Source organism: Anguilla anguilla, chromosome 18 (genome assembly GCF_013347855.1).
Source record: "Anguilla anguilla isolate fAngAng1 chromosome 18, fAngAng1.pri, whole genome shotgun sequence".
NCBI classification, from domain to species: Eukaryota; Metazoa; Chordata; class Actinopteri; order Anguilliformes; family Anguillidae; genus Anguilla; species Anguilla anguilla.
The window spans coordinates 20,586,182-20,612,934 of NC_049218.1; the positions used below are offsets into that span (position 1 = coordinate 20,586,182).

Genomic DNA, 26,753 nt, shown 5'->3' on the forward strand with positions numbered 1-26,753 from the left:
GAACACCTATTTACCCACATTACTACCACCTTAATTGTATTAGCACATAACAGTCTCATCACACTATTTTACCACTTTAAAAAAAAGAAATTCGTTTTTTTTGTATGAGAGCACTATCTTGTTTTTCAAATCACTTCCTAATGGCAGTGTCAACATTAGACATAACAAAAAAGAATCAGAAAAATATTTGAGGACATAGTCTAAAATTTTTGATGTAGTAGTTCTCTGCACTGCTATGCCACTGTACATAAACGAATGTATATTTTACAAAACAATATCAAAGGCAATTGTGCATAACATAATTGTGCAAACTAATAAATGCAACTAATAAATATATGATAGCATGTATTATTTGTAATGCCATGCACTAAATACAGGAAGTTTACAATGACTAAGAATGCTGCAAATACACGTGCTGGTAATGCCCACGCACAAGTAAATCTATCCTGTATAATAAAGCTAATTATGTTAATAAATAGAACTGCCAAATGTTTCAATATTTGTTCAAATATTTACTGCTTGTAAGAGCTCATATTAAGCATGCAGTGAAAATAGCATACCAAACAGTACCTCTCACCTCTTGGTTGCACAACAGTTGCTAGGGGATGGATAGTTTCGCAGTGTATTTCCAGCCTACACACACAAGCTCTCACCACAAACTTGCTAGCAGAACAATTAGTAAATTAAATGTTTAATCTTGCCTTTGCAGTTACTGATCAATAATAAAGCTGCTCTTAACAGGAACCACTACGTCACAGTGTAATGCAGGGCTTCACCCCTTGAATGGGAGGCAGAAAAGGTCAAGATGCAGCCTGTATACTTGTACTGTAGGTCTGAACAATCCCCCAGTGTAGAAAGAAGCTTTGTTGGGAATTTAAGCTTTGTTTGTATATGAATAGCAGATATAGAATAGCATATTATATATAATAGCATATGAATAGCAGATATATATATATATGAATAGCATATTATTGTGCATTCTGTTATCTGATATTATATTCAAAATTTCTAACACTTGTTAACTGGCGCCTGTAATGTTTTTTTTTCTTCTTTTACAATTTCAAAGAGGGATGTTAGATCGAAAATAATCTTTCCATACAAATTAGAAATCTCAGATGCAGATGATACCTTGCAAGAACTAAAACGTTCACACTAGAAATCTTGTGCCTGCTCCAAATTAAAACCTCTCTCCCCCAGGCATTTAAAAAAAGATAAGCAATTATCATCTTTCTGACAATTGAAACTAGCCTTGATAAATTGCATGGGTTGCTTTACATGCCTCCCAATTTGTGCAGTCTCACATCTGAACTCACAAAAGTGCATATTTATTTAGACTATCCCACATAATTCTGCAGCCCCGCAAATGTAATGATTAATAATTGTAAGAATGTAATTTCCCTGAAACTTCATCTGTCCCTTAAAATATGGAAGAAGAGTAAATAGTAAAAAGACTGTGTTTTCAAATCTCACTTTATATTGTTACATTACATTCTTCATCTCGTTGTTCAAAACATGAAACATATGGCAAAAAAGTCAAATATTAATGAGGATTTAGCTATGACTGATGTAACAATTGATACATATGCCTTATAGTGTGAAGTATGAAAATAAATAGAAACATAATCCTTTCTACCACTGTAAAGTTTTCACCATTTCCAGATAATGTAACTTTTTTATTTAGCATTACTGCTTGACATAGTAACAGGAAATTTTGGTGGAATATGGAGAGCTCGCAACTTTTTCACTTTGTGATGTTTGACTGTCGTCAAATTGTTAGTGTTTATTTGTTAAAATATAATTTGAAGAGATACATCTTTAAACTTGGCACTTCGAAAAACAATCACAAGGATTTCTCATCTTTATTCATATAGAACAAAATTTACAAAGCCATTCAAACAGTCTTTTTAGTAGTTTGTCTCTTTTTTAACTCAACTTCAAAAATTGAGAATATTCAAAATACACTTTTACTGCACTTATTTTCCCCTATTTACAAATATATACAGTAAGTCTGTTTTCCTTGTTATATTGAACTGGTATTAAAAATCAGAAGTTTTTTCCCATTCTTTTGACATTCCTTCTATGTTCTTTCTTTTGCCCACATAAAGGCAGGTCAGCTTAGCTGTGATTGGTCAGAATCAGATCAAGGTCCTGGACAGCAGGTCTTGTGATTGGACAAGGTCAGATCTCGGTCCTGAGCAACACGTCTCTGATTGTATGGGGTTAGGTGGAGTGTCCCCAGCAGCTCAACTGTGATTGGATATTGGATTAGGGGAAGAGTGGGGGTGAGGGGGAGGGGGAGGGGGAGGGCGCGGGGTCAGATGGAGGTACCGTGGGCAGGCTCAATGGCTTCTGGAATGGGTCCTCCTGGCACTGACTGGTACGGCATTGGCAGGGGCGTCTTGATGGGGCTCTGACGGAAGAGACCCCCGTTGGGGGACCTGTGTTTGCACTGGATGGAGGGCATGGTGGAGCTGCTGAGGGGAAGGGGAAGGCTCCTTCCAGAGGCCTTGGGCAGCGTTCTGCCGGCCCCACGACCCTGTTCCACCAGGAAGGTGCTCACAGCCAGGCCTGTGCCGGGGTACTCCCGCACAGGCTCCCGGGCCTGGCTGGACTGCATGCTGCCGATGTCCAGCGCAGAGATCTCCATAGACGGGGCGGGGATCTGCTTGTGCTCCATGTCCTCGTCCATAAGGCTGTTCATACGCCTGTGCACCTGCTCCAGGTTCACCTCCTTGTCCTGAAGGGAGGGAGAGACAAGGGAAGGAGGGAGGGAGAGAGGATGGAAGGAAGGAAGGATGGAGGGAGGGAGGGAGAGAGGGAGAAAGAAGCTGAGACTGGCTGTTCCTGATCCTTCTTACTCTCTTGTCAGTAGTTTGTTTAAAGCATTAGAAAATCCACTCTGCTGTAGCATTTTTAACACTACCTGATTGTTTTGCAAATTTGGTGGTGGGGAATGGACACAGTGGCCTGTGCATGACGGCTTTTTTGCGTCAGAATGCCGCATTCACTGCAAAGGCTACAGGTCAACAGTTCCGTAAAACACACAGCAGGACACCACTAGATTAATGTCTGAGTTTTTCTTTAGTCAGCCTTCTCTGATTGAATGCTGAAGATGATGCAGAAAAGGAATGGTGACTTTTCAAGAAGTCGGCGCTAATTAATTTCTTCCTAACAGCTGTTCCATAGCAAACCATCGGTATGCTTCGTGAATTGTAAAAACTACACTAAATTAAAACACTACTTTGCTAAATATAAATATGTTATGTGGGTTAACAAACTGTAAAACTATGGCAAAAATGGAACACCTAAAATGTATTTTTGCCTTTAAACAATATGGTCTGTCTGAATAAATAGTTTTCTCTTTATTGGAGATAAGAACATTGGGGAAAGGTGTTTGGGGAACAGGGATGGAAAAAACAGAACTATATTTGAATTCCAGGTTGATAAGGCACTTTATATTAAAGGTTAAGTGTGTATTCAGATATGTAATCCGATTGTGTCAAGTGCAAACTGTACATTATTCTGAATATTGGCACATAATTAGCACATAACCATCATTGGTTTGTATTGAAATCATACTTCCATTTACAGAATGAGCAAAACATTGACTCCGTAAGTCCATTTCAGCAAAGTGAATCCCTATAGCCATTCAAGGTATGTGACACATTGAATCCCTTTATTTATGCAGTCAGCTTTATGTGCAGCACATGGCTGTATTTCTTGACTTCAGTACACGAAACAGAGACATGAAACCCAAACAAAAATGCGTTATCCCAAACTATAAGAAATAATGTCATGGTAGGAGATAAAATAAGAAACATGCATGTCTGAATAGGCAGTATACCGCAAAATGCTTACTGTAGAATCAACTCTGTTAGAGTACATTTTATACTGAGAGTACATTCTTATCCCATGCAGACTCTTAATGTTGAATTGCCATTGAACATTCTGTTGTTAGACATCTCTGTTCTGTTTTTGATTTGAAAACTGAAATGAAGATAAGGTGGGTAAGACCGAGCTGCTAATGATATCCACATGGCACCTTAAGTGAGAAAGGGGTAGCGGAGAGAGCCACACTATTTTAAAATAAATAAAATAAAATAAAATAAAATAAAATAAAATAAAATAAAAATAAACAGTGCAAACTCTCCAGGAATCACAGCACAGAAATGAGAAAACTATCCTCCCTGTCGTGTTTGGTGACACACGCATGTGCTTCCAAATGGTGTGTAGTAGTCTCCTTTGGATCTGTGATATGATAGTTCTCCTTCAAATATAAATGTTGAATTAGTGAAAATATTACTAGTGAAATCACATATGATATCCTAATGATATAATCCTGCTGGGTTCTTGGCACACAATACAAAAAAAAGAAAAGAAAAAAAGTAATTATAATAAGTTCTGTCAACAGCATTCTTTTTTATTGAAAGAAAATATTTTCCAAGCCTTTATGTTGTTTAAAAAAAATAGTACTGTAACTGTTGAAAATCTTACTGAGGGGTTTTCAGCAGAAAAAAGTACTAAAAAAACTAAAAAGATTTCAGTGCAGACAGGGCCAGTAGTTCTGTTAATCAGAGGGTCACTACTGTCTTTCTTTTCCTTGCATATAATAACGTAAATTCCATCATAAACCAAAAAATAAATTAATTAATAAAATAAGAGGAACTGAGGTGTGAGATGATTGGTGGAGGTTTGGATGGCCCCGCCCCCAGCCTGCTCAGTGCAGTCAGGACACTGTTGAGCGAGAAAAAAAAAAACAAAAAACACATATCTCAGGAGGTCTATCCTGACCTGTGTCAATGGCCTCAGCTTCAAGCCAGCCCCTCTCTCTCTCTGTCCAAATGTCCTTCCTCCCTTCCGATGAAGCTGTTGTAATATCATTATATGTCAAAGGACCAGAAACCCTTGCCAGTCTGTAATCCTTAGTAACCTGCACGAGACCATAAAGAACCATGAATAAAAATAGGGAAAGTACTTGAACAGCGTGTCAACACTGACATATAATCGCAATTAGACACACGGTGAATTACTAGGGATTATGGACTGGTTTGACTGGCAGTATCTGTGCTTTTTAAAACTGCACTGGTTCAGCAGAGAGAGCCATGCGCACACTTTATTTTACAGATCCCCACCCCCTTTTTCACCCTTCAGCCCGGGAGCAGAGGAGCAAAAAAATCTATTCTTTTAGGGTAAGACTTAAAGAGCATGTCAAGGTCCAGAGAATGTGAACGATTGTTCACAAGAATGCTGTCAAAAAAATAAAAATAAAAAAGACATCAGCAGGGCACTTAAAAATTTGTATCAATATAAAATAAGGCATGCGAAATTCTTCATTTATGAAATAAAAAAATGCAGCTTTTTTTCCCGCACCTATAACTGCGTGTACTGCAGATCTACTAATTGGGGGTTAGCGTCTGCGGGCGGGCCCTTAAAGTAGAGTGTGGCGGAGTCGCGCCGGGCTCGGTGCTCGGTCACCTCTTTGGGCTGCTCTTGCCGGCAGCGGTTGCTGTTCCACCACATCTCCAGGCCGGCCACCAGGCAGGCCAGCAGCAGCCCCCCCGCCAGGATGCAGAACACCCCCACGAAGCTGTGCAGCTTCAGGGCCCTCCCCTCCGGCTGCGTGCTGCTCTGACTGTCCAGGTGACAGCGCCCCGTCCTCGGCCACCACTTCTGCTTCAGCACGTCCAGGTCCCCTTTGTCCTGGAGCTCCAGAATCCTGCAGCATGACGTGATCAATCGATCGACCAATCAATCAACCAACCAATCAATCAATCAATCAATCATTCAACCAATCAACTAATCAATCAATCAAACAATCATTATTTATTTAAATGGCACACTTTACAAAGAATTAAAATCCCAAATTTTACTGTAACATAAACCCATGTATTGGTAACACTAGGAATGAACAACTGTTTAATCTAGATAAAGATCCATCCAAGAAAAACAGCATCTTTAGACAAATGGGCCTCAGGCAAATAATACAGTTATCTCTTGTTGTGGGATGAAAATAAAATCTGCTTGTGTGATTTTAAAGGTTATGGATGTGCAGGAAGGAGAGAAAAGGGGCATGATAGAGGGATGAAATGGAAAGAGGAGGATGAATCCTCCCCAGAGGAGAAACTGGCATGCTGGCTGTCAGAGTTATGCAACCCCCCTCTGCACCCCCCGCCACTCGCAGAGCCCCCTGCTGTCAGGAGAAATGACAGATCCTCTGCCTCCCTGTGCTGAGCATGCTGGGAAAAGTCTTACACTCATCGTAGACCCAGTGCTTCAGAGTGACTGTACAGCATTCTGAGGGCTGCTGTGCACAGAGCCTCTGTGTTCCCCATGTGTACAGGCAGGCTTTGGACAGAGGAGTTATGTCACATAAAAAACCACGCAAAGTAAAGAGATTGGGTTTCCTCCTCTGGATCACATGGTAAAATCGGTCACATCCACTCTCTAAGAGTAGATACTTAGAAGGAGTCCAGGAGAGCTAAATCATATACTCCAAAAGAGTTAAATCAACACTGACCATTTCACAGTGTAGGTTGTCTTCAGACGCATGGTAATTTTCAGAATAACAGTTCAAAGAAAATGCCAACAGTTTAATGGGATTAAAATGTCATTTGCTATAAAAAAATTTTTTTTTTTTAAACTTGAGTACATGCTGATCTGTATACCTTATATAACTAAGATATAAATGTAAAATTCTTCCAAAAACCTACTTGAGTAAAAATTATATTTCAAAAATTTCAAATCACAGTATAAAATACAAAAAAAAAAAAACTTCATATTACGGTTCATATGACCTTCAGTTCGCACATTATGAGCTGTTAATAAACTCCTGAGCAATAGCAAAGACAATCTGTTCACTTCTCTTAAATTGCTTCTTAATTTGATCAGTCATTTTTAATTGGTTACCTCGAACTCTGTACAGTCAAAGCGGTTTTCAGTCCGTTTTACAGCACATTTGCTCCCTGCCTGCAGTTACAGAAGGGTTGACCCTTGAGTTGCTCTTGAATAAAAAGGAGAATAGGTTGACATGAGGAATATAAAGCCTTGGTACCCAGAATAGCTTACGCAGAGATCAAACAGCCATGTGGTTGACACTGAATTGAAAGTTCCCATGGCAAGCCATTTCTATCCACCATTTATGTTCATTGCTCAAATGAAAATGAAAACTGTCTCTGCATTACGCACCCAGACATTACTGTAGCAAGCCAGCAATTAAATCAATGCCACAGGATTCATTTAGCAAATGCTCCTGCTTCCAGTGCAGCAGAACATAAGTGTATCTGAGCACCGCGAGCAAGAATGACAAAAGGGGGAAACCTGTTTCCTTAACAAGGGCTTCCAACGGCAGACTACTTCACCTTGAAGATTCACTTTTGTTGAGGTCTGCAATAACTTGGCTACAAAAAAAAAAGAATAAATCCCATTTAAAAAGTAAGAAATGATAATTTAAAAACCTTTTTTTCTTCTTAGAGTATATGCTATAATCAGTTGAGAGACTGTATTTTACAAGAAAACACTAAGCTGTTTTCAAAGACTGTTTACAAAACTGCTTGAGCTTTAAAGTGAGTAAGAATCAGTGCATTCTATGCATGGAACCATGCCAAATGGACACTACAGAAGCTGAACACTGTGTGTTATAAATAACACAGACTTAACACCATTACCTCTAATTTATGGTTTTGATTAGAACTGTGGGGACTTAATCATTACCCATGCCCCAGAATTATTCAGCCATGATACCATAGACATGCATATTTAACTAGACAGGGCCTAACTTAAGCTTCTGAAGCTCTGGAAGCCTGTACTGTGCATGCTGAGGGAGGAAAAACACTGGAGCTCCCCTTAAAGTAAACGGAGAATTTCATATTTTGAAGGCAAAATAGAACTTCCCGAAAGTTATTTTGAATTAATGATCGTTATGTTTCACATGAAAAAAAGATTGTGAAAATATGTAATATATAATAAAACATGAACATTTGGATGACTGAGGATGGCTCACTTCTGAGAGAAGAGGTCTATGTAGGGGCTGCCATGTTGGGGGGGGTGGGGGGGTGGACGAGGGGGGGGGGGGGGGAGGATGACTGAGGATGGCTCACTTCTGAGAGAAGAGGTCTCTGTAGGGGCTGCCATGTTGCAGTGCCATGCCGTAGCCCTTGCTGCTCATACTGTTCCCCGTCACCGCGAACGTGCAGTCGTCGTCCGTCAAGGCCGCGTACTCCACCACCGCCCTGTCCCACAGGAAGGCGTAGGGCCCCTTTTTAGCCTGTCCAGGGGAGGTACACAGAGTCATCTCAAATACATGTGGTACATTATGAGCTATTAAAGCATCAAGATCACTCTATAATCCAACAACGCATACTTGGGTTCGATTGAAACTGTTAATATCATGCAGATGCAATTAATGTGCTGAAACATGCCTTTTGAGCATCTGCTCGGGTTCATTTTGTGAGCAGAAGTCTGATTACTGAAACTGTTCTGTGAACCAAATAAAGAGGCTTACTTAGCGTAAGCACACAATGACGACAACTGGGGAGCTGGGTTATTTTCACAAATTCTGCCGATTTTTTATCACCAAGTCTGCTGAGCTATTAGACATCTATGGAGCATGCACTGCAATGTGCATATTTGCATATTAAGCATGTATGTTTTATGTGACAATGTGTTCATTTACATTTTAAATAAATAAGAGTGAAACTTTATCTTGAGACCTGTGCACTCCGAGGAGACGATGCCTTTACTGTTCCACTATACGTATACCTGTTATGCCTAGCCTGGGTGGTGAGTCAGCTTAAATCTACCGTTTTATCCTACATGGTGTGCGCGTCGGTCCATATTTTCTATGGCTTCTCTGAGCTAAGACCGGACCTGCTCAGTCGACTTAATTTTCTCATTACAAAAAAAAACTAAAAACTAAATAAAGGACACTCATCTTCCTCTTAGTCATTGTGGGTAGTGTCAGCAAGTCCCTGTAATTAGATTTATGAAAGCAAACACGCGTTTTCTGATTTTCCCCTAATCTTCTTAGCTGCTTGGTGTTCGGCTCACGATGTCCTGCCCCTCCTGGTATACCATTTTAAAAATATGCCACACAGTATGCAGAAATAACCTCATCCTACCCTGCGGATTCCCTCCGAGGGGCTGGACACAGAGTACTCGTGACCGTTGTTCTTGCTGATGGTCCTCCAGAGCTCTGCGAAGGTGCTATCCTGCTCCAGGGGGTTGGTGCCTTTGGCTCTGAAGTATTCGTAGACTGCGGAGTCCCTCACTGTGCCATAGCCCAGGTCTATCTGTTTGGACAGGTCCTGGAAGGTCCTGCAAAAACAATCATTTCACTTTCAGTACCCTGGCTTGGGTCGGTGTCACACAGCAGCAATTAACCAATGAAGCCAATGTCACAGTGCTCATTACATTGTATTGCGCTGCATTAAAGTACATTACACTGCATTAATTCAGCAGATGCTCTTATCCACAAGAGAAAGCCACCTGAGTTATATGAACAGTAGTGCCAGACCTGGCTGACAAAAGTCCCAGGACAATGATCACAAGTGCAGAATCACTAAGCACTAATGGTTCTAGTTTAGAACCACAATACAAATTGTGAGTACATACACATGACGTGCCATATAAAACACCATGATAACTTAATTAATTGCATAGGATAGTGTTGGGGGTGAGCCAATAAGCTGTCTGAAGTGGTGGGTCATCTGGCTGTGTTAAAAGATGGCCAGTGATCCTGCCCGTCATAGATTTCTGGCTAGTGTGTAAAGTTTTTCAGATATTAATATAGAAAGTCATATCTTATTCTGAGTTGCGAGTAATTGGATCAGTCAATACTTGCATGGATACATACCCTTCTGACCAATTGTTGCTGTCAGGAAACAAGAGCTAAATGCTTAAATTAAATCTTAAATGACAAGGAATGCAGTTAATAGAATGATTTATTGGCATTCTTCCCTGCTTGACTGGAGTGAGTATGCATTTAAAGGGCAAGTGGACAGTAAACAGATCAATGTCAGGTCTACTGAATTTAAAATTTCAATATGTGCTTAAAACTAAACAAAGGATTCAATCAACATTTGCCCTCTACATTTACCCACCAGTAAAAGCAGGTGTCTGTTTTAATCTTCCCAAAAGAAAATTTCATTAGCCTCGTCTTCAGTGGAAAATGTTGAGCACAGATCTTTCATGGATGCAGTTGCTGCAACATTGTGTGTGTGTGTGTGAGTGTGGATATGCACACACACACACAACTCTTTTGTCGTGAAATCACTTTCATATGTAACAGATTATCATTCTGTTTGAACTCCAGATTGATTTGTTTTTAAATCACTTTGTTGTAAAATCAAGGGGCAACTTGGCGTCCTACTTCTACATACAAAGAACAGATAAGTCCCTCAACACTAGCATCCAGTCATGCATAAATCATACAGTACTAAATTAATTCATCATAGCAAGCTATTTTCATAACTCTTTCAGGCACTGGAAATTTGTCTCTTTTTTCAGGGGTAGACCAAAAATGCCAAGAAGCGTCAAAACATAATTGTATAGTTAGCAAGTATATAATTAGCATTTAGGGAGGCACAGCGGTGTAGTGATTAGTGATTAGTGCTGTTGCCGCACAGCAAAATGTATCAGATTAGATTAACTGGAGAGTCTAAATTGTTATTTTGGTATGAATGTGCGTGTCAATGGTGCGTGGCTTAGTGACCTGTCCAAGGTGTATTCCTAACCTTTCTCCCAATGTCTGCTGGGATAGGCTTGAGTCCCCGAACCCCCCCCCCCCCCCCCCCCCCGTAACCTGGAGTAACTGGTTTAGATTATGGATGAATGGATAACTTGAAAATATCTGGATAAATCCAATGCAGTTTTGACAGCCAAATGTCTGATAGCCAGAACCGTTTAGGTGAATTTTCATGAAAAACAGTGCCAGTAACTTTTAGCCAATAAATAAAGGTTTTAAAGCTGTAGTTAAAAGCTAAAACAGACAAAGCAAGGGGGAATCTTGAGAAACTCAGTTGCATATTAATTATCATCAGACAAGGCACATTAATTTGCTACTAAACAATCATTGCCTTCCTGTTGATTAATGCTAGACATTACTTGTTCTTATTGTTAATCTATTTCTTTGTTTAAACTCTGTCAAATACCTCCTGGGTATTCATTAGAACAAAAGCACTGAATGCATGCATACAACTTCAAGAAGAAGCCATATTCACAGCATGCATGCATTGCTTGAACTGTTTTCATTTAGATTAACTAGCAGATTATTTGTATTTACATCAGTGATTTCATACAATATTGTGGAAAAAAAATAATAACTACATATCATATACATTTATATGCCCAAGACAATAAAATTTTTACAGCTTCATTAAATTTGTGCATGTGTATACATTAGGTTTGCACTCTCATTCTAAAAGGGACACATATTAAACTAACTAATAAAATGTCAGTTTTTGGTGTATAACATTTTGGTACTGAAGTACCTTATAAATCATTTTTGAGAAAAGAAAAGAAAGGATCTGTTTATTGCATGTTAAACTTGCTGCCGAAATTGGTCACAACATTTTGTTTAGGCAAAGCATACCCCCACCCCTGACCCCCATTATTATGCCTGCATAGATAACAACTGCATGTGTGCCATTGAATTATTCACTATTTATTTATTGATTCATTTATTGTCTGCCACAATCTATCAGATATATCTGCAGTTAATCAATGTTTGTCAATAATTTCTGTCATCAGTTTGAAGCACTTGATGATGAATGCATTTCTCACAAAAAGACTGACCACTGAGCTTATCTTCCTCTCTGTGGAGTAGCTGGTGACTGTTAGTAATCTTTTGTTTAAAATTAATACTTATAAACCCTGGCACAGGCTTTGCTCTCTTATCTTTTTATAGATAATTTTATAACATAAGATTTACATGACAAATGTTTTATCCAAATGTATCAAAAAGGGTTTTTTGTGTGAAAAAGTAAAAATGGCAAACAAGTGGGAGTCCAAGGCATTCTTAATGGAGAAGTTAAAAGCCTTTTATCTTCTCCATTAAGAGTTCCTTGGACATCCACCCGTTCGCCATTTTTAATTTTTCACAGTTTTGACTGGAAAACTAAACTCCTTCTGATACATTGATATTTCCTCCTCTTTCCTAAGAGCACCTTTTAGGATATTATTTTTGTCTGTGCAGCCCTCCATCTCTAATTTTTGCATTTCGTTTTTTAATCCCATTTAGATAATGAATTGATAATTATGCGCAGAACTTTTCTGAAGATTATGTTTAGCACACCAGAGATGATGCTTTAGTCCTTAAGAAACTACCCTATGAACCTGTCAAATGCTGAATACCTATCCATTTCTATAATGTCAAATACAGTACAAACCCATCTTGAAAAGTAGTGTGTGTTGGAAAGATCTGCCATGACATTGGTCAGATAAGTGCAGTGCTATTTTTTATTTTTCATTTTTGTCAAACCACGGTCACTGAAATTTGGTTTCTGATTTTGTGTGGTTGATTGTAATTTTTTGAGTACTCCACTTTATGGATTGCTAAATGGTTACATGTCCAAACATTGAATCAAGGATCATAGCTTTTATTATTCTTTATGCTTCAAACTTTATTGGATCCAAGATTGCTACATTTGTTTTGAAGTAAAAGAGATGGGTTATATTAAAATGAATTTTTCCAAGTAATTGACACCCTGATGAAAAACAAAAAAAATAAAAACACTTAATTATTTTGTGATATTACAGTGAATAGCCATTTTCAAAGATTTTAAAGACCATACACAAGTTTATAAACATCTTTAGGTACTTAAAAAGCTAAACTTTTATAGCTAAATTTATATAGTATTATGTATTGGATCAATGTATGTATTATTTAACATTTCTTGAAATTATACTTTAGAGGACCAAAGGTAGTGGACAGATGATATGCTATCCTTAATGACTTTCTGACAAGTTAAATTTCAAATATCTGCGTCAGTTACAAACAATGTGTTTTTTGTGTTGTGCTTAAAAAAATGTGTTGTTTTAAATTGCCTGAAGCTCAGTGAATATCTAGAGATAATAAAATTAAGCCTATTAATCATTTTAATTAACACCATATCGTGGTTGGCTATTTAAAATAACCGCAGATATTTCATGCTCTCTGTCAGGAGGCCTGACAGCGGGATTTATGGGCCAGTCAGTCACACTGGAGCCCCACTGGATTGGACAAGCTGGATTAATTTCACTTGTGCATCCGGCTGACATGCAGAAGGCTCCACTGATAATAGTTGTCTTCTTAAATTTCTCTTCTACGCCTGATAAGAACTCTAAGTTCTGAAAAGAGCAGCAGAAAACACTTTCTATAAGAGCAATATGGAGTGGTGGGAGAATGTTTCCTGAGCTACCAAACACTAATTTGAACCAATCAAATGGTTTTGCCCTGCACAAGAAGGTTCAAAACATTGAGATACTGGTAGCACATTGTAGCTCCACCAGCTTTTGGTGTCATGGTAACTTGTCCCTCATCACTAGCAGTGAGTGTGATACACGCTGACTCACCCAATAGAGTTCTAGACAAAATATTCCTGTTCACATGTAAATATAGCCTAGAACTGTCTGGCCACGTGATCCAAGGACACAGAACTGCAATCTTTGTGTCCTGTCTGCAAACCTCATTAAACCAGACAATCACCAAACCCAGCTACCATAAAACATTATTGCAACATTACAAAATGGCGCAGTAAGATTATGTGAATCTTAATGTTGTAGAAACCTTTATACATCCATTACTTTCTTAGCAGCTACCCCCCCCCCCCCCCCCCTAAAAAAAAGAAACCCAATTAAACTGCTCAACATCACTAAAAACAGGTTGGGATCAGGACTACATTTTGAAGATGTGTTTACATATGAACAACATTCACCGAACACAACAATATAGACAGAGAAGAGGGATTAATTCTATGATCCAATCAGGGCACTTCTATGTGATAAAGACTTTTAAGCCAACATGTACTTAGTTAATTAAAATACAAAAAACTCCAAGAATCGCTGTATTCTCTCATTATGGCTATAACATGTTATAGGCAAATAAATAAATAAATAAATGATGTTACATTCACTGTACCCTGACCATAACATATATACAGGTAACAATGCATGTGATGGAACACACACCTTATTGAGGGACTATGATCTTCAATTGAATATGACAGATGAGTATATGATGGCACCTCTTTGTATTTATATTTAGAATGAATGGCTCTTCATTTGAACATATGACCCAACTTAACGAGGTTTAAAAATGTTCCTAATGCACAGGAATCTCACAGTGAAACGTATCACATGGCAGCAATGCAAACTAATGGAGAAGGACAAAGCTGGAATGAGTTTGGATTCAGGCATAATGATATGCGTCTGAGTGAAGCAAAAATGCCATTTCCATCTAGCTTAAAAATACTAATCAGTGCTAATATCCAGATTTCACAGCAGTAACAAAGGCACAAATCAAACCAATGTTCATCCTTAACCTTGACTTAAAACTGAAAGCAACTATTAACTTTTTTTTATTTATCAACATTGCTTGGCGAGATTTTTTAATCACACTTTGTGAACTCCCTAAACACTTCAAAGTTAAGGACTAATGTTGATTGAATACAGGCCATTGGACTTTAATTCAATCCATATGGTGTAAGCATTAAAGAGAAACAAGCTGCCCAAACACACACGGGGAGAGAGGCCGACGGGCTGTCCCCTGGAGGTGGAACGACCTTTCACAATCAGCCAGGCAAACACATTCCCTCGCTGTGTTCTGCGAAAAGGTTCTCTAAAAGCGCACGTTTTCAGACAATACCTCAATATTTATATTTATTATTAATAATAATAATAATAATAATAATAATAATAATAAACCCTTTTCAACCTTTATTTTGAAGGTCTTCAGGCACAAACTCTAGTAGCATTTGCTTACCATGCAGGTTTTTGTTTTAGCCCAGCACTGTGACACTGATGTAACTGATTCACTAATTGTGGTCTTCAATCAAGATCTTGATAAGTAGAATCAGGTGCCTCGGTGCTGGGCTGAAACAAAGCCTATACCCGCACTGGCCCTTTTCGGGTTAGATTAGACACTCCTGGCTTACAGCGTCATACAACCGAGTCGGAGACCAGATCGTCTCAATTACGGACAATATTGAACTTTAGGCTTTCATAAATTGTTTTGCATCATGGTGAAGTCATTCCTGTCAAATAAAACACATTCCAAGTAAACTGCAATGCCCAGACCTCAAATTTGTGGTTCAAGAGGACAAGATGAACTGCTGACAATGCTAGCATCACATATGACCTTACATTTTGTAAGAACAGAAAGCTTTATAAGGTCATATGTTTATCAATATAATACAAAAGCATAGCCAACAGATATCTGTTCTATAGAACTGATGACAAATGTAATTTAATGCTGGACATGGAAATAAGAATGTTTAACTAAAATGACTAATTGAGAATTTTAATATTTTCAGCAGAAAAATCAGAAATTCAGTGGGAAAGACATTTGGATAGTGGAATCAGTGTCTCAAAAACGGTCCCCTAAGGCTTATTGTCCCCATGTACCCCTAATCAGATACTTATCTGAGCACTCTTTCACTCTCATCCATTAAAAAATCTCATCAATATATACCCGATTACCCTCGATTGTAGGTTAAAGACCTACTGTAAGACGCATGTTGATTTTCTGAGTACTAAACAGGTTAATGGGTAAATTTCCATTATCAAATGAGTCATTTTCTCATAAAAGGGACATTAAAAGCAGCAGTAAGGCGTTACTGCCGTAAGAGTTAAAGGAAAATTAAATATGAATGGAGGGAAGTAATTGTACAACCTTTTGCTCTTAAATGTGTTATAATGAATAGCTGTTAGAACAAGTGGGCTGGAAAAGGACATTATGTGGACATAGAGTTTCACACAACCAGCTCATCTCATGTAATAATGTCTCAACCTTTGTTAATAAAATATGTTTACTACTTATTCAGTAAGGCAGGTGCTGAACTCAAAATAAATGACATCACATATTGCATAATAATGTGCTCACAGCTCTGCATTTCTTTGAAGGGGTTCTTGTGGTTAGTGTGTGAGCCAGGAATGGATATATATACACTACATAGCCAAAAGTGTGTGGACACCTGACATCCAACATCTCATCCAAAATAATGGGTATTAATATGGAGTTGGTCCACCCTTTGCTGCTAACACCACCTCCACTCTTCGAGAGAAGGCTTTATACAAGAAGTTGCAGCACTGCTGGTTTTTTTCAGGCAGAAGAGCATTAGTGAGTTTGGGCACCGATTGGGCGATTAGGCCTGACTCGCAGGTGGCTTTCCAATTGATCCCAAAGGTGTTGGAAGGGGTTGAGGTCAGGGCTCTGTGCAGGCCAGTCAGGTTCTTCCACACTGTTCGCAACAAAACCATTTATATAAAGACTAAGGACCTAGCCGTTTGCCCGAGGGCACTGTCATACAGGAGCGGGAAAGGGCATTCCCCAAACTGTTAGGGAAGCACAGAATCATCTAGAATGTATACACACACACACACACACACACACACATACTTAAAGTCATACACATATTGACATTATCATTTTATAAAGATCATAGAGCCTGTCAACATCAGGACAAAAGGACATGTTCAGCATTTTTTTTTCTTTGATTACCGCATTTAAATTCATGAACGTTCAATGAGACCATCTGACTAGTCAAAAAAATATATAACATTTCTCTGATTTTAAACCCGCGGCTAAAAAGGGTCAAATTTATATTACACAGTTCAGCATGGGAGGTGCTGATCTATGATCTGCTTTCTATTAAATGGTGACATGGTTTCATAGACCGCACTGTTCCGCTTGTTTCCACGGTGACCTCACAGCAGTCACAAATTAGTGAACCATGTCCGTACCCCAGAGGGGATATTAAGACTTTTATTCCATTACGGCCCAGAGTTTTACTCCGACACCTGGCCGATGGCTGGCCCCGACAGACCGCGCTGCTGCTTCTAAAAGCACCCACAGAACGGCTGTATTTTCCAGGACAGTCTCACTGCTTTTGAAGGGGCTCGGGGGCGTTGGAGAGGGACAAAGGAGGTTTAATTTGCCGCATAGACAAAACAAAGCAAACTGCCTTATCATCCTGTGAGGGTAACTCCGGTGTCAAGAGAGCATAACGCAATTTTACAGAACCTGATTCAGGACTATTTCATTGTGCAGGAAATAGCACGAGTAAAACAACACTCACTTCTCACATCCCGAGGTAATACTCACAATATCTGTATCTGATACAGGAGTGAATGTACTACAAATTGAATGTTTATCATTTTAAAAAATAATATTTTCGACCATAGACAGCTGTATAAATGAATACATAACCTGCTGGGCTCCTGTCTGTTGGCTTTCACCATTAAACTGCACAAAATCAGCATGTTGATCAGGGTCACCCTGCTCAAGACAGAATTTGGCTCCCAATGCAGTCTATTGGCTCACCACAGTCGACCAGTGTCCAGGTTCCCTTGACCTGTGGCTGATTGCACATTTGCAATGAGACTGTCGGATTTATTTGCGGTCAGTGCACGCAGCAGTGATTGATGTGAACTGTATAATTAGCTTTTTTGGTGTCAGAGGCAGCTGTAAATTTGTCTTTGGAAAATGTTAATTATAATTACCATGCATTATTTATTGCAGTTTTTCCAGAAATTTATTCAGCAAAATTTCACACACAGTGAAATATTCTGTGTCAATTCAGCTCTTGCACAGTTTATGTTGGATCCAAGAGGGACCACATGTACTCTAATAAAATGTAGCCCACTGTGTGATGTAACTATTTAAGCAACCTTCACTGTTGTCGTTGACTTATTGTCACCTATCACTTAGTGTGATGTATCGGTGTCCAATTTGATGCATTATTATTATGTGTTGTATGTATTATACAGTACATCTGCAACAACCATGTTGTTTTACACAACTTACTCTTACTGACCCAAGTGGGATAAATTATTCTATTGAACTGAAGTTACTGAACTGAACTGAATTTATGAGAGTTGATTTAACGTGATAGATAATGCTGTGTAAGGAATGCCGGGGCAATCTCCTGAACAAACCAAATGAAACATCACTGTACTCTACATCACAGTGCTATTCACTCAACAGCACCATAACTGAAAGCATTCTAACACCACTTTGCACTCACTACTGCTAACATGCACATTTAAAAATGGATGAGATGATGAACAATATTTACAGACATTCAAACTTCCATCTAGGCTGGTGAGCGCTGATTTAATAATGAATACATTTGTGCTCTTGTGCCTGTAAATGTCGTGTGAGGTATGTTGTACAACCTTGAGATATACATCTATGGTCTATTGAAGCATGATTGTACCATCATTTTACATTCCTAATAAAAAGACGCCATTTTTTTTTCTCAACTAATATGTGTTCCTTGAGTACAGCATGGAGCCAAATCAGGCCATGGCAGGTAAACTCAGTCCCAGAGTAACAGAACAGAAGCCTCTGCTTGTATAATAATTTACATAAAAATGTAAAAATAACAAATTGTATAGTGTTTTGGTGTCTGTTCCATCCCACATTTTTAATTCATTTCCAAATCAGCTTTGTGCATGGGTTCATGTCCACGTATGCTAGTAACAAAATATCTTGCTGGCAGGTGTAAATTAAACCATTTAAATGAACTGCATGAGTTGTAACAAATGAAAAGAAAAGTGCTGTCTGCACAGTGCAAAACTAGCTCCTGCAAATAGGTCTAGCAGAAATAATGACTTATTCAAGTCAAATGCAAATGGAGCTGAAGTGAATTAGTAAAAAAGAGAAATAAATGCAAAGAGAGTTATACTGACAAAGTCTAAATACAAACATCGAATACAAACCTTTGTGTCGAATACAACCTTTTTAGCTCTTGCACATTTAAACTTTAGACTTTATTTGTGACGAACACAAACAGACCTGACCTTGTCTTGGTGATGTTTTGTGTAAAGGTGCCAAGTGGTTTCACTGACATGAAATGACTCCCCAGATTAATCCAGGAAGGTTTGCTTTGGTTTGATTGAATTAAACTGACTGGGTGCACTTGACTGAATCCCACACAGTGTGTAATTAAGCTAAAACCGTCTCCTCCTCCATAGTGCATGCTGCCAGCTGTCGCCGCATCCCAGAGCAGCTCATACGCGGACAGGCTGCAGGTGCCCGGTCAACCAGAGGGGGTGCTGTTGTGCCACGAGACGAGGTCAGCGCAAAGAGGGAAGAGGACAATCTCGTCGAATAACCCCTGCCCTCCCCTCCCCTCCATGCATGGCAGACAGGTGTGCATTGCCCCGAAGGGCTGCCGGTCACATTCCACAATGACGTGAGCGCGTTCGGACAACAAGCGTGTGGCTAAATGAAATCTGTGACCCTTTCCGAGCGCAGGCAGTGAGCCAGGTGGCGTACGTAGCCTGCAGTGGCGGCGGAGAGAGGGGGGGGGGACGTACCGTACGGCACTGTCCATGCGGGACACGGTAAGGTAGGCCGCCAGGTTCGCCGTGTAGGAGGAGCAGACGATCAGCGTGAAGAGCCACCAGCTGCCCATCACTATCCGCAGAGCCATGGAGCTCACCACCGAATCCCCACCTGCAAAGGGTCAGCACAAACGTGTGAGCGCCCCCTGTCTGTAGACACCAGACATTAAAAACTGCTCTTTCAGAGAGGCACAACCACAGCATCATCATTTTTTTTTTCGTTTTCAAAAATAAATACTCTCCCAGGTTTTAACATTAACACAGTTGTGACACAGTCATGATTCCTGTTAGGGTCAGGAAAATCATATTATTCTATTAAGGCATACTGTGATATAAGAGATATGTCATCAGATTTAAAGAATAACTACATGACGACATTTCTGTTTGCGAGAAAAAAACAAAAACGGAGAGATACACATGCAGCGTTCACTGATACACTGTCTCATGCAATGTTTTCCTTTTTTGGTATGTCGCTCTCTCTTACTCAATAAGGCCTTGCCCATATCCCCTCTCTCTCTCTCTGTCTCCCTCTCACTCATTCACTCATTCACTCCTGCACGCACACACACACACACACACAAGATAATGCTGCAGAAATAAACACAGAGAGGTGTCTGTTCTCCCCCCCCCCCCCCCCCTTTCCCCATACTTGAGAGTGAACACCTGCAATCTGCGGCCTGAGGAAGAAAGAGACGGAGAGCCAGCGCTTCGGCACATTATAATCACTCAGGTCTCAGCCTTAAAGGGCCGGCGGGCGCAGAGCCAGGCTTTTACCGCCCCAGCTGGGCCCGTGCAGGGGCTGCTGAAGCAGAGACGCGGCCCACTCTGCTGTTCTTGGACAGGCACCAAGCCCTATTCAAAGGCACCTCCGCCACGCACAAACGGCCTTTAAAGCCAATCAAAGTTAATCAGCTCCTAATACAATTACTCTGGCAAAAGGTATGTAACAGTTGGGGGGAAAAACACCAGGGCGGACACAGCTTTTGTTTCATACGTTCTACGCTACACCATAGATACGAAGGAAAAGAAATGTACAGCCCGACTATTAAAAATATACACGACAATTTATTTTCATGATAATTGCTGCTTGTTCAGAGCAATTATGACATCTGTAGCAGGCATTTTAAATTATATCTTGAGGCTGAATGCTTTGATGAAAAATTGCCCCTATTTTTACCTCCCTTTAACGAAATAAAAATGCAGTTTTCTTTGAATGTCCTTGTGGCCTGGATCCACTGCTGCTGTCTGTCCTTTAATAAAAAGGCAAAATACTGACGCACTATTTCTCATCAATTCCAGGGACCAACAAACTGTTTCTCTCTCCTCATTTCTTTTTTTGTGCAACATTATTTTCAACAGACAGTGACATGAATAAAAAATGAAGGAGAAAACTAAAAAAGTTTTTTTTTTTTTAAAGTTCTGTCCCACTTGATGTGGGATTTATTTATTTATTTATTATGAACAGTCCTTGCCCATTTTTTCCATAAATAAAAGCATACACTGAAAAATACATATGACATAAAAATAATATGTATGTCTTTGTCATACACATATATGCTAGATGTAGGAGCAGGGATTTGCTTCCATTCAGGCAGAAGAGCATTAGTGAGGCCAGGCACTAATTAGGCGATTAAGTCTGGCTTGCAATTGGCTTTCCATTTCATCCAAAAGGTGCTGGATGAGGTTGAGGTCAGGGCCAGTCAAGTTCTTCCACACTGTTCTCTTAAGAGAAAACTTAAGACAATTACCCCCCCAAAACAACCAGGAACTGAAGATGGTGTCACTACAGCACAGATCTGTATCTCACCTTGCTGCATGAAGGCCCCGTAGACGATCCAGATGGCGCTGTGCAGGGAGGTGGAGATGGAGGACGGGTGCTGGTGGGGGCCGGGGGGGTTCTGGCCACGCAGAGCCTGCATTCGCTTCAGCACGAAGATCATGACCCCCACCACGGGGATGGCGGCCGCAATGCAGGCCCACACCGCCAGGTCGAAGGGCGCGAACAGCGAGAAGATGTTGATCTTCTCCTCCGGCTTGTGCAGCAGGATGCCCACGGAGTAGTCCATGTAGCGCTTGCTGAAGTCCACCACGCTCTCCCTCTCCGGCGTGATGGTGATGGCAGACACGGCTAGGTCTGCCCTCTGCAGAGGCCAAGGCGCGAGAGAAAAATCAAACAAAGTAAAGAAGTACAACAAATAAAAATACACCCTGTCAAAAGTGTGCATGCTGCTTCTCAACCAACCAACATTCCGTGGGGTTCAATTTAAAACAGGAATCCATCAATGCATATCAATAGCTGGCTACATCCTCAAACTCAGTTGCTTAATGACTGTGGTTAAAATGCTTCTGTGACCGTGTTCTGCAGTTAATGCAGAGAGCAGCCATCAGTAAGCTGGGATCCCGCTGGGGGTCCCGCCTGCTTCAGCAGCTGAGCGGACACAAAGCCTTGCCTTGCTGATGAGCTCCCCGATCATGCCGTTCCAGGAGCCGTTGGGCAGCTGAATGCCGTACTTGTTGTCTGGAACCTGGTAGATCTCATACTTGAACCCCAGAACCTTCGCCAGTGCGTCGAGGACATCGATTGAGAAGCCCTTGTAGCGCTTGGGTTGTCCAAGAATGTTCTCTGCTACCATGACGAATGGTTCCTCCTAGAAGATTAACACATATATTTTCATTAGCAGTCTTTTATTATTGAGGTGACTCACTGATTCTTGGTGTGATAAGCACTCCTGTCCCCTGTGAGTGAAAGTTGTTCTCCTGCCACATCATTTTTTAAATAACGCAAGCATGTTTATAAACACATGCACGAAGGTCAACGTAAAACAAAACCAGCAGCTGAACAGAAGACAATTAAATATTATCGATGCAAACAAGACATAAATACCCGTTATAGATTCTACCCACATGCTGCATCCTCTTGGTTTGTGTTTTTTTTCCCCCTTAAATAGTAATGTGGATCGGTTTAGGATGCTGCTGAAAACAGCAAATAATTTACAGCAGGTGCATCGAATGAAAACACAGGCATTCGTGAGACTGACTGGCATTGAACCGCTCATGTTAAATGAGGCTTAATAAGCTGAAGAGAGCTGCACTCACAAAGCGAGACAGCCACTGCAATGGAGCATCTAGCAGCAATCATTTCATAAGCAGAAAGGTTATTTTAACAATCAGTCATCAAAAGAAGAAAAAACATCTTTACAAGACAAGTTCATTATTATTTTTTTTTTTACAAAGCTCGAAAAAACAAAAGATGCACAAAAGCAAACTCCAAATAAATGAAGGGAAGAAAAACTGATTTAAAATGCAGGGGAGGGAGAGGCTATAACACCCTCCTGCCCGTAAGGGCTGGACACCGAGCTAAGGGCCATCTGTCTGAATTAAAGGCCAGCAAAAGCCCATGTGCATGGAGACATACTGTCACTGTCACAGGGGTCACCACCCGCCCTTAACACCGACCATTATCTGAGGCATTTCCAAAAACAAACTCAGCCCCAGGGTCAGTGCCAATACCTATTCTCCCTAGTTAATTCAGGAAATGAATCAGATTCAGTTCCTGAACTGAAAAGTGGGCACAGTGCTCTGTGAGGACTTCTCAGTTAATTGAATTTCAATCCATCTCATGAATTGAAATGGTTGAGTTGACCCTGACCCTGGCTCCCTCCCTTTATATTTCATTTGCATAGATCCCAGCACACCCCTCTTTCCAAAGTTTGGTCAAAGGTTAAAGGGCATAAGCAGTTTGGTTAGGTATAGGAACATTAGAATCCATGCATTTAAGCACTACTTGTCATGTGAAAGAAACAGTAGAGCTTAAGCAAAGTTCAAGTGTAAAAAAAATAAAATAAAATACATTGCAGAAATATTCTATGAAGAGGAAAAGGTAATTCTGACCATCAGTGCTGATCACATGACTTGAACACAAACAGAGTTTGGTGAGTTAATTTTGGTAATTGATAAACTCGTGAAATTCGGAAGCAAAACACAATTCTTTCAAAATGCATTTAATTGTAAGGACAAATGTTGATTGAATCTGTGCCAGAGGACTTGGCTCTGTGTAAACGCAACCCGCTCTAAAGTTAAAGTCCTGATTCAGGACCACTCCTGATTGTTTGAAGAGTCCCAAGTTTAAGTTATCTCCACAACTGACAAAGCTAATGTTGACGAAGCGCTTCGTAACGATCCTGTTGACCTGTAGCTGAGGCGTGTGTGGGAGGCGATGAGACATCAATCTGGTATTACAGGTCTGATTGTACCGAGAGAAATCATAATGCCTCTTTATGGGAAAGAGTCATGGCAGCGGTGGACATGCAGCACCTCCAGCCAGACAGGTCCTAATGAGAAGACTGAACGGCATGGCCTGAAATGAGTGCATCTCGAGGGAGAGAATATCTGTCTGACCCTCACCTCTCAATTTAACACAAGAAGGAAGTTAAGTTCATTTAGAAATGCATGCATCTCGGTCTGGATAATGTGGTGGTAATAATATGATGTTAGTACTGCAAACACAGTGCATGAAAACACAGTGGGAGGCAGGACTAGGGCAGTGGTTCAGTAAACACCTGTCCTTGCCTTTCGATTTACACAAAATAGAGAGTGGTACTGCATCCATATCTCAGATTTAGCGGTGTTCCTACATGTTTATTGGCTGTAATCTGATTGCTTGATGGATATGGCTCTGTCCTGTTTGTGAATGGCGTACACAGTGTGAGTAATGCAAGCGCTGACTGCATGTGATACCCCATCATTTGAGGCGGCGTGTCCGCAGTCGCTGCTCTGTGTGTCTGCACGTTTGCCTGGCGCCCCAGGGCTCCCCCCTACCAGTAAAGTCACCACCCTGATGGTGACTCCCTGCATCCCGTTCTCTATTCGGCTCTCCTGCAGGCTCCCATTCAGGCCTCTACTGGAGTCCCATGTGGCCAGCTGAGAATGAGAGAGAGAGAGAGGAAGAGAGGAAGAGAGAGAGAGAGAGAGGGGGGGGGGGGGGGAGACAGAGAGAAACCTGTTAGCATTACAAAGCTGTTCATACCTTGCTTCTTTCAAGGATGGAATAAAAGCATGTATATATGAATGGCATTTAAATCATTAACAGTATCAACAATCAATTATTAATTTGGTGACTTCAAAGGGTTCCTGTGAGTACTAATCTTTTGTGACGTGAAACGTGCAAATAACACATTTGATGTTCATGCTTTTTGAGAAGTTGGTCTCTAATGTGCGGATAGATGCACTGGTCACCATGGTAACAAGGAAAGGATGAGCTCCTTGGCTTTGAGTAGACTGCAACATGTTGCAGTAATAAGTGCTCCCAAACCACACTAGCAATCTCTCATTCTGTTCCCCTCTCTGAATTCTTTTTTTCCTCGTCAATTTGTGATGACGTCTTCACAGGTACAGCAAGTCCTGTTTCTGAAATCTCCATACATTTTCTAAAGAACAGACATTACTATGCATGTTCTCCTTAAGTTGAATTGGAAGCTAGCCAGAGTTTAGTTTCACCCTGCAATTCTGCAAAAGCACTGCCCTGGAGAGCTGCAGTACTTCTGCTTAACCAGAGGTGTCACTCTTGTGCAGTGATAAACTGCTTAATTTTCACATCCTTGCTTCCTTTCCTTGCCTCCTTTCTTAGTATTGAAGGCCAAACGGGTAAAAAAAAAAAGTAAAACTGACGTCTGGAATAAGCGGTTGGAACGCATAGTCACCACTGGCACAGTCAGGTTTTAGTTTCATTTGAATGCCACACAGGTCCCAATCTTGGTCCTAGTGTACATCCAGAGTAAACAGGATTGGAAGGGAACTTATCAAGACCTTCCAGATTTTCCTCTCATTTTCTACCTCAGGAGTTTTCCTTGCCTCTCTTGCCCTTGGTTTGCAATTTTGGAGCTTCTAAGCCAGAGTATGCTGTGAAGCGTATTGTGACAAATGTTTGGTAAAATGCCCTGTAGAAACACAATTTTAATTTGGCTTGCATGCCTCAGAAATCCCAGACCTGAATAATGCTTCTTTTAAAGCGAGTGACAAGCAACCATTATCCCGCAATCGGCTCACTGAAATACACTGCAGAGCTGAACACAGGTCCACTGACATGATTAGAGGCAGCCATATTGGCTGGACATTGGGGATCCCCTGTGTGTCTGTAAGCCATGAATCTGCCAGTCACAGTGGAACAGCTCAGTCATTTCACTCGTGCATTCTACAGAAACCGAAAGATACAGTCAATCTGCATAGAAATATAAAGCAATTCATGATATGTGATATAAACATGATAAAAAATGTCATTTAGATCTGTACCATCATGACTTTTGACTTAACTACCAAGGACGATGAGGACCTGCCAAGATTATAATTGTGACAAACAACAATTCTCTTGCAGTCAAAAGCTGTTTGGTTTTAAAAAAAAAAAAACATTAATCATCGCAATGAAACAAAAAGTCATTTATCATATCATTTTTATGATTTGACATGTAGATTAGGGCGTGCATAACAACTGCTGCATTAGCCGACAGTTTGTCCCTGAATTTGTCTTATACAACAGGATTGCAGCTAAAATGAAATGATATAGTCCATTACTTCATGTCTGGAGCTAATCTTATCCTAAGGTGTAGAATCTCTATACATGTTTCACAATTCACAATACAAGCCGTGCAGTGTAACTGGGATGCTGGGTGTTTTATTTGCACCTAAACATATCAGCAAAGGGATATTTACTCTTTCTGCTTTTTCTGAATTAAAATGACTCGAAAGTTACATTACAGCATGTCTGACTTTGTCATTTACTGTCTGTTCAATACATTATGCAAGGTTCTCTGCCGAAAACTAATTTCTGTCATATCGCAACCCCCAAGAGTAAAATTCAACAGCAGTACTGAAGCACAAATGATAATGAATATCACTAAGGTAATAGGATTCAAATGAGTTCTTTTTCTTTTCTTTTTTGTAAGAATGATTAAATGCACATAAGGTCCTCAATATGAATTGGCAATGTGAACTTAATTTTAAAATGTATTTAGAATGATTTTCCTTTGATTAATTTCAGGTTATTCACAATGAGATGATGTTAAATCAAAGATAATTGCAATGCCATTACTACTTAGAAAGTTTTCAGTTATTAGCGAAAAACACGCATAAAGAGGAAGAAAAACAGCTCTGTTCTATTTATTGTAAAATAAAGAACATAATTTTAACCGAGAGTAGAGTGGAACAAATACTTGTTT

The 26,753-nt window shown here is 40.2% G+C and overlaps 1 protein-coding gene across 2 annotated transcripts in view; it reads right to left on the reverse strand.

The window, feature by feature from the left end:
* Positions 1 to 1,452: 1,452 nt before the first annotated feature.
* Positions 1,453 to 26,753, reverse strand: part of grid1a (glutamate receptor, ionotropic, delta 1a) — a 266,451-nt gene continuing 241,150 nt past the window's right edge. Inside the window, exons 9-17 of one of the 2 annotated variants that reach the window (XM_035401218.1) lie at positions 24,361 to 24,462; positions 21,993 to 22,190; positions 21,350 to 21,683; positions 19,516 to 19,654; positions 9,117 to 9,312; positions 8,097 to 8,263; positions 5,476 to 5,716; positions 4,792 to 4,930; positions 1,453 to 2,737 (exon numbers count right to left, since the gene is read on the reverse strand). In XM_035401218.1, the coding sequence (XP_035257109.1) occupies positions 2,340 to 2,737; positions 4,792 to 4,930; positions 5,476 to 5,716; positions 8,097 to 8,263; positions 9,117 to 9,312; positions 19,516 to 19,654; positions 21,350 to 21,683; positions 21,993 to 22,190; positions 24,361 to 24,462 (1,914 nt within the window). In that variant the 3' untranslated portion in view covers positions 1,453 to 2,339. The remainder of the gene's footprint in view (positions 2,738 to 4,791; positions 4,931 to 5,475; positions 5,717 to 8,096; positions 8,264 to 9,116; positions 9,313 to 19,515; positions 19,655 to 21,349; positions 21,684 to 21,992; positions 22,191 to 24,360; positions 24,463 to 26,753) is intronic. The other variant, XM_035401219.1, reaches the window with a different exon arrangement.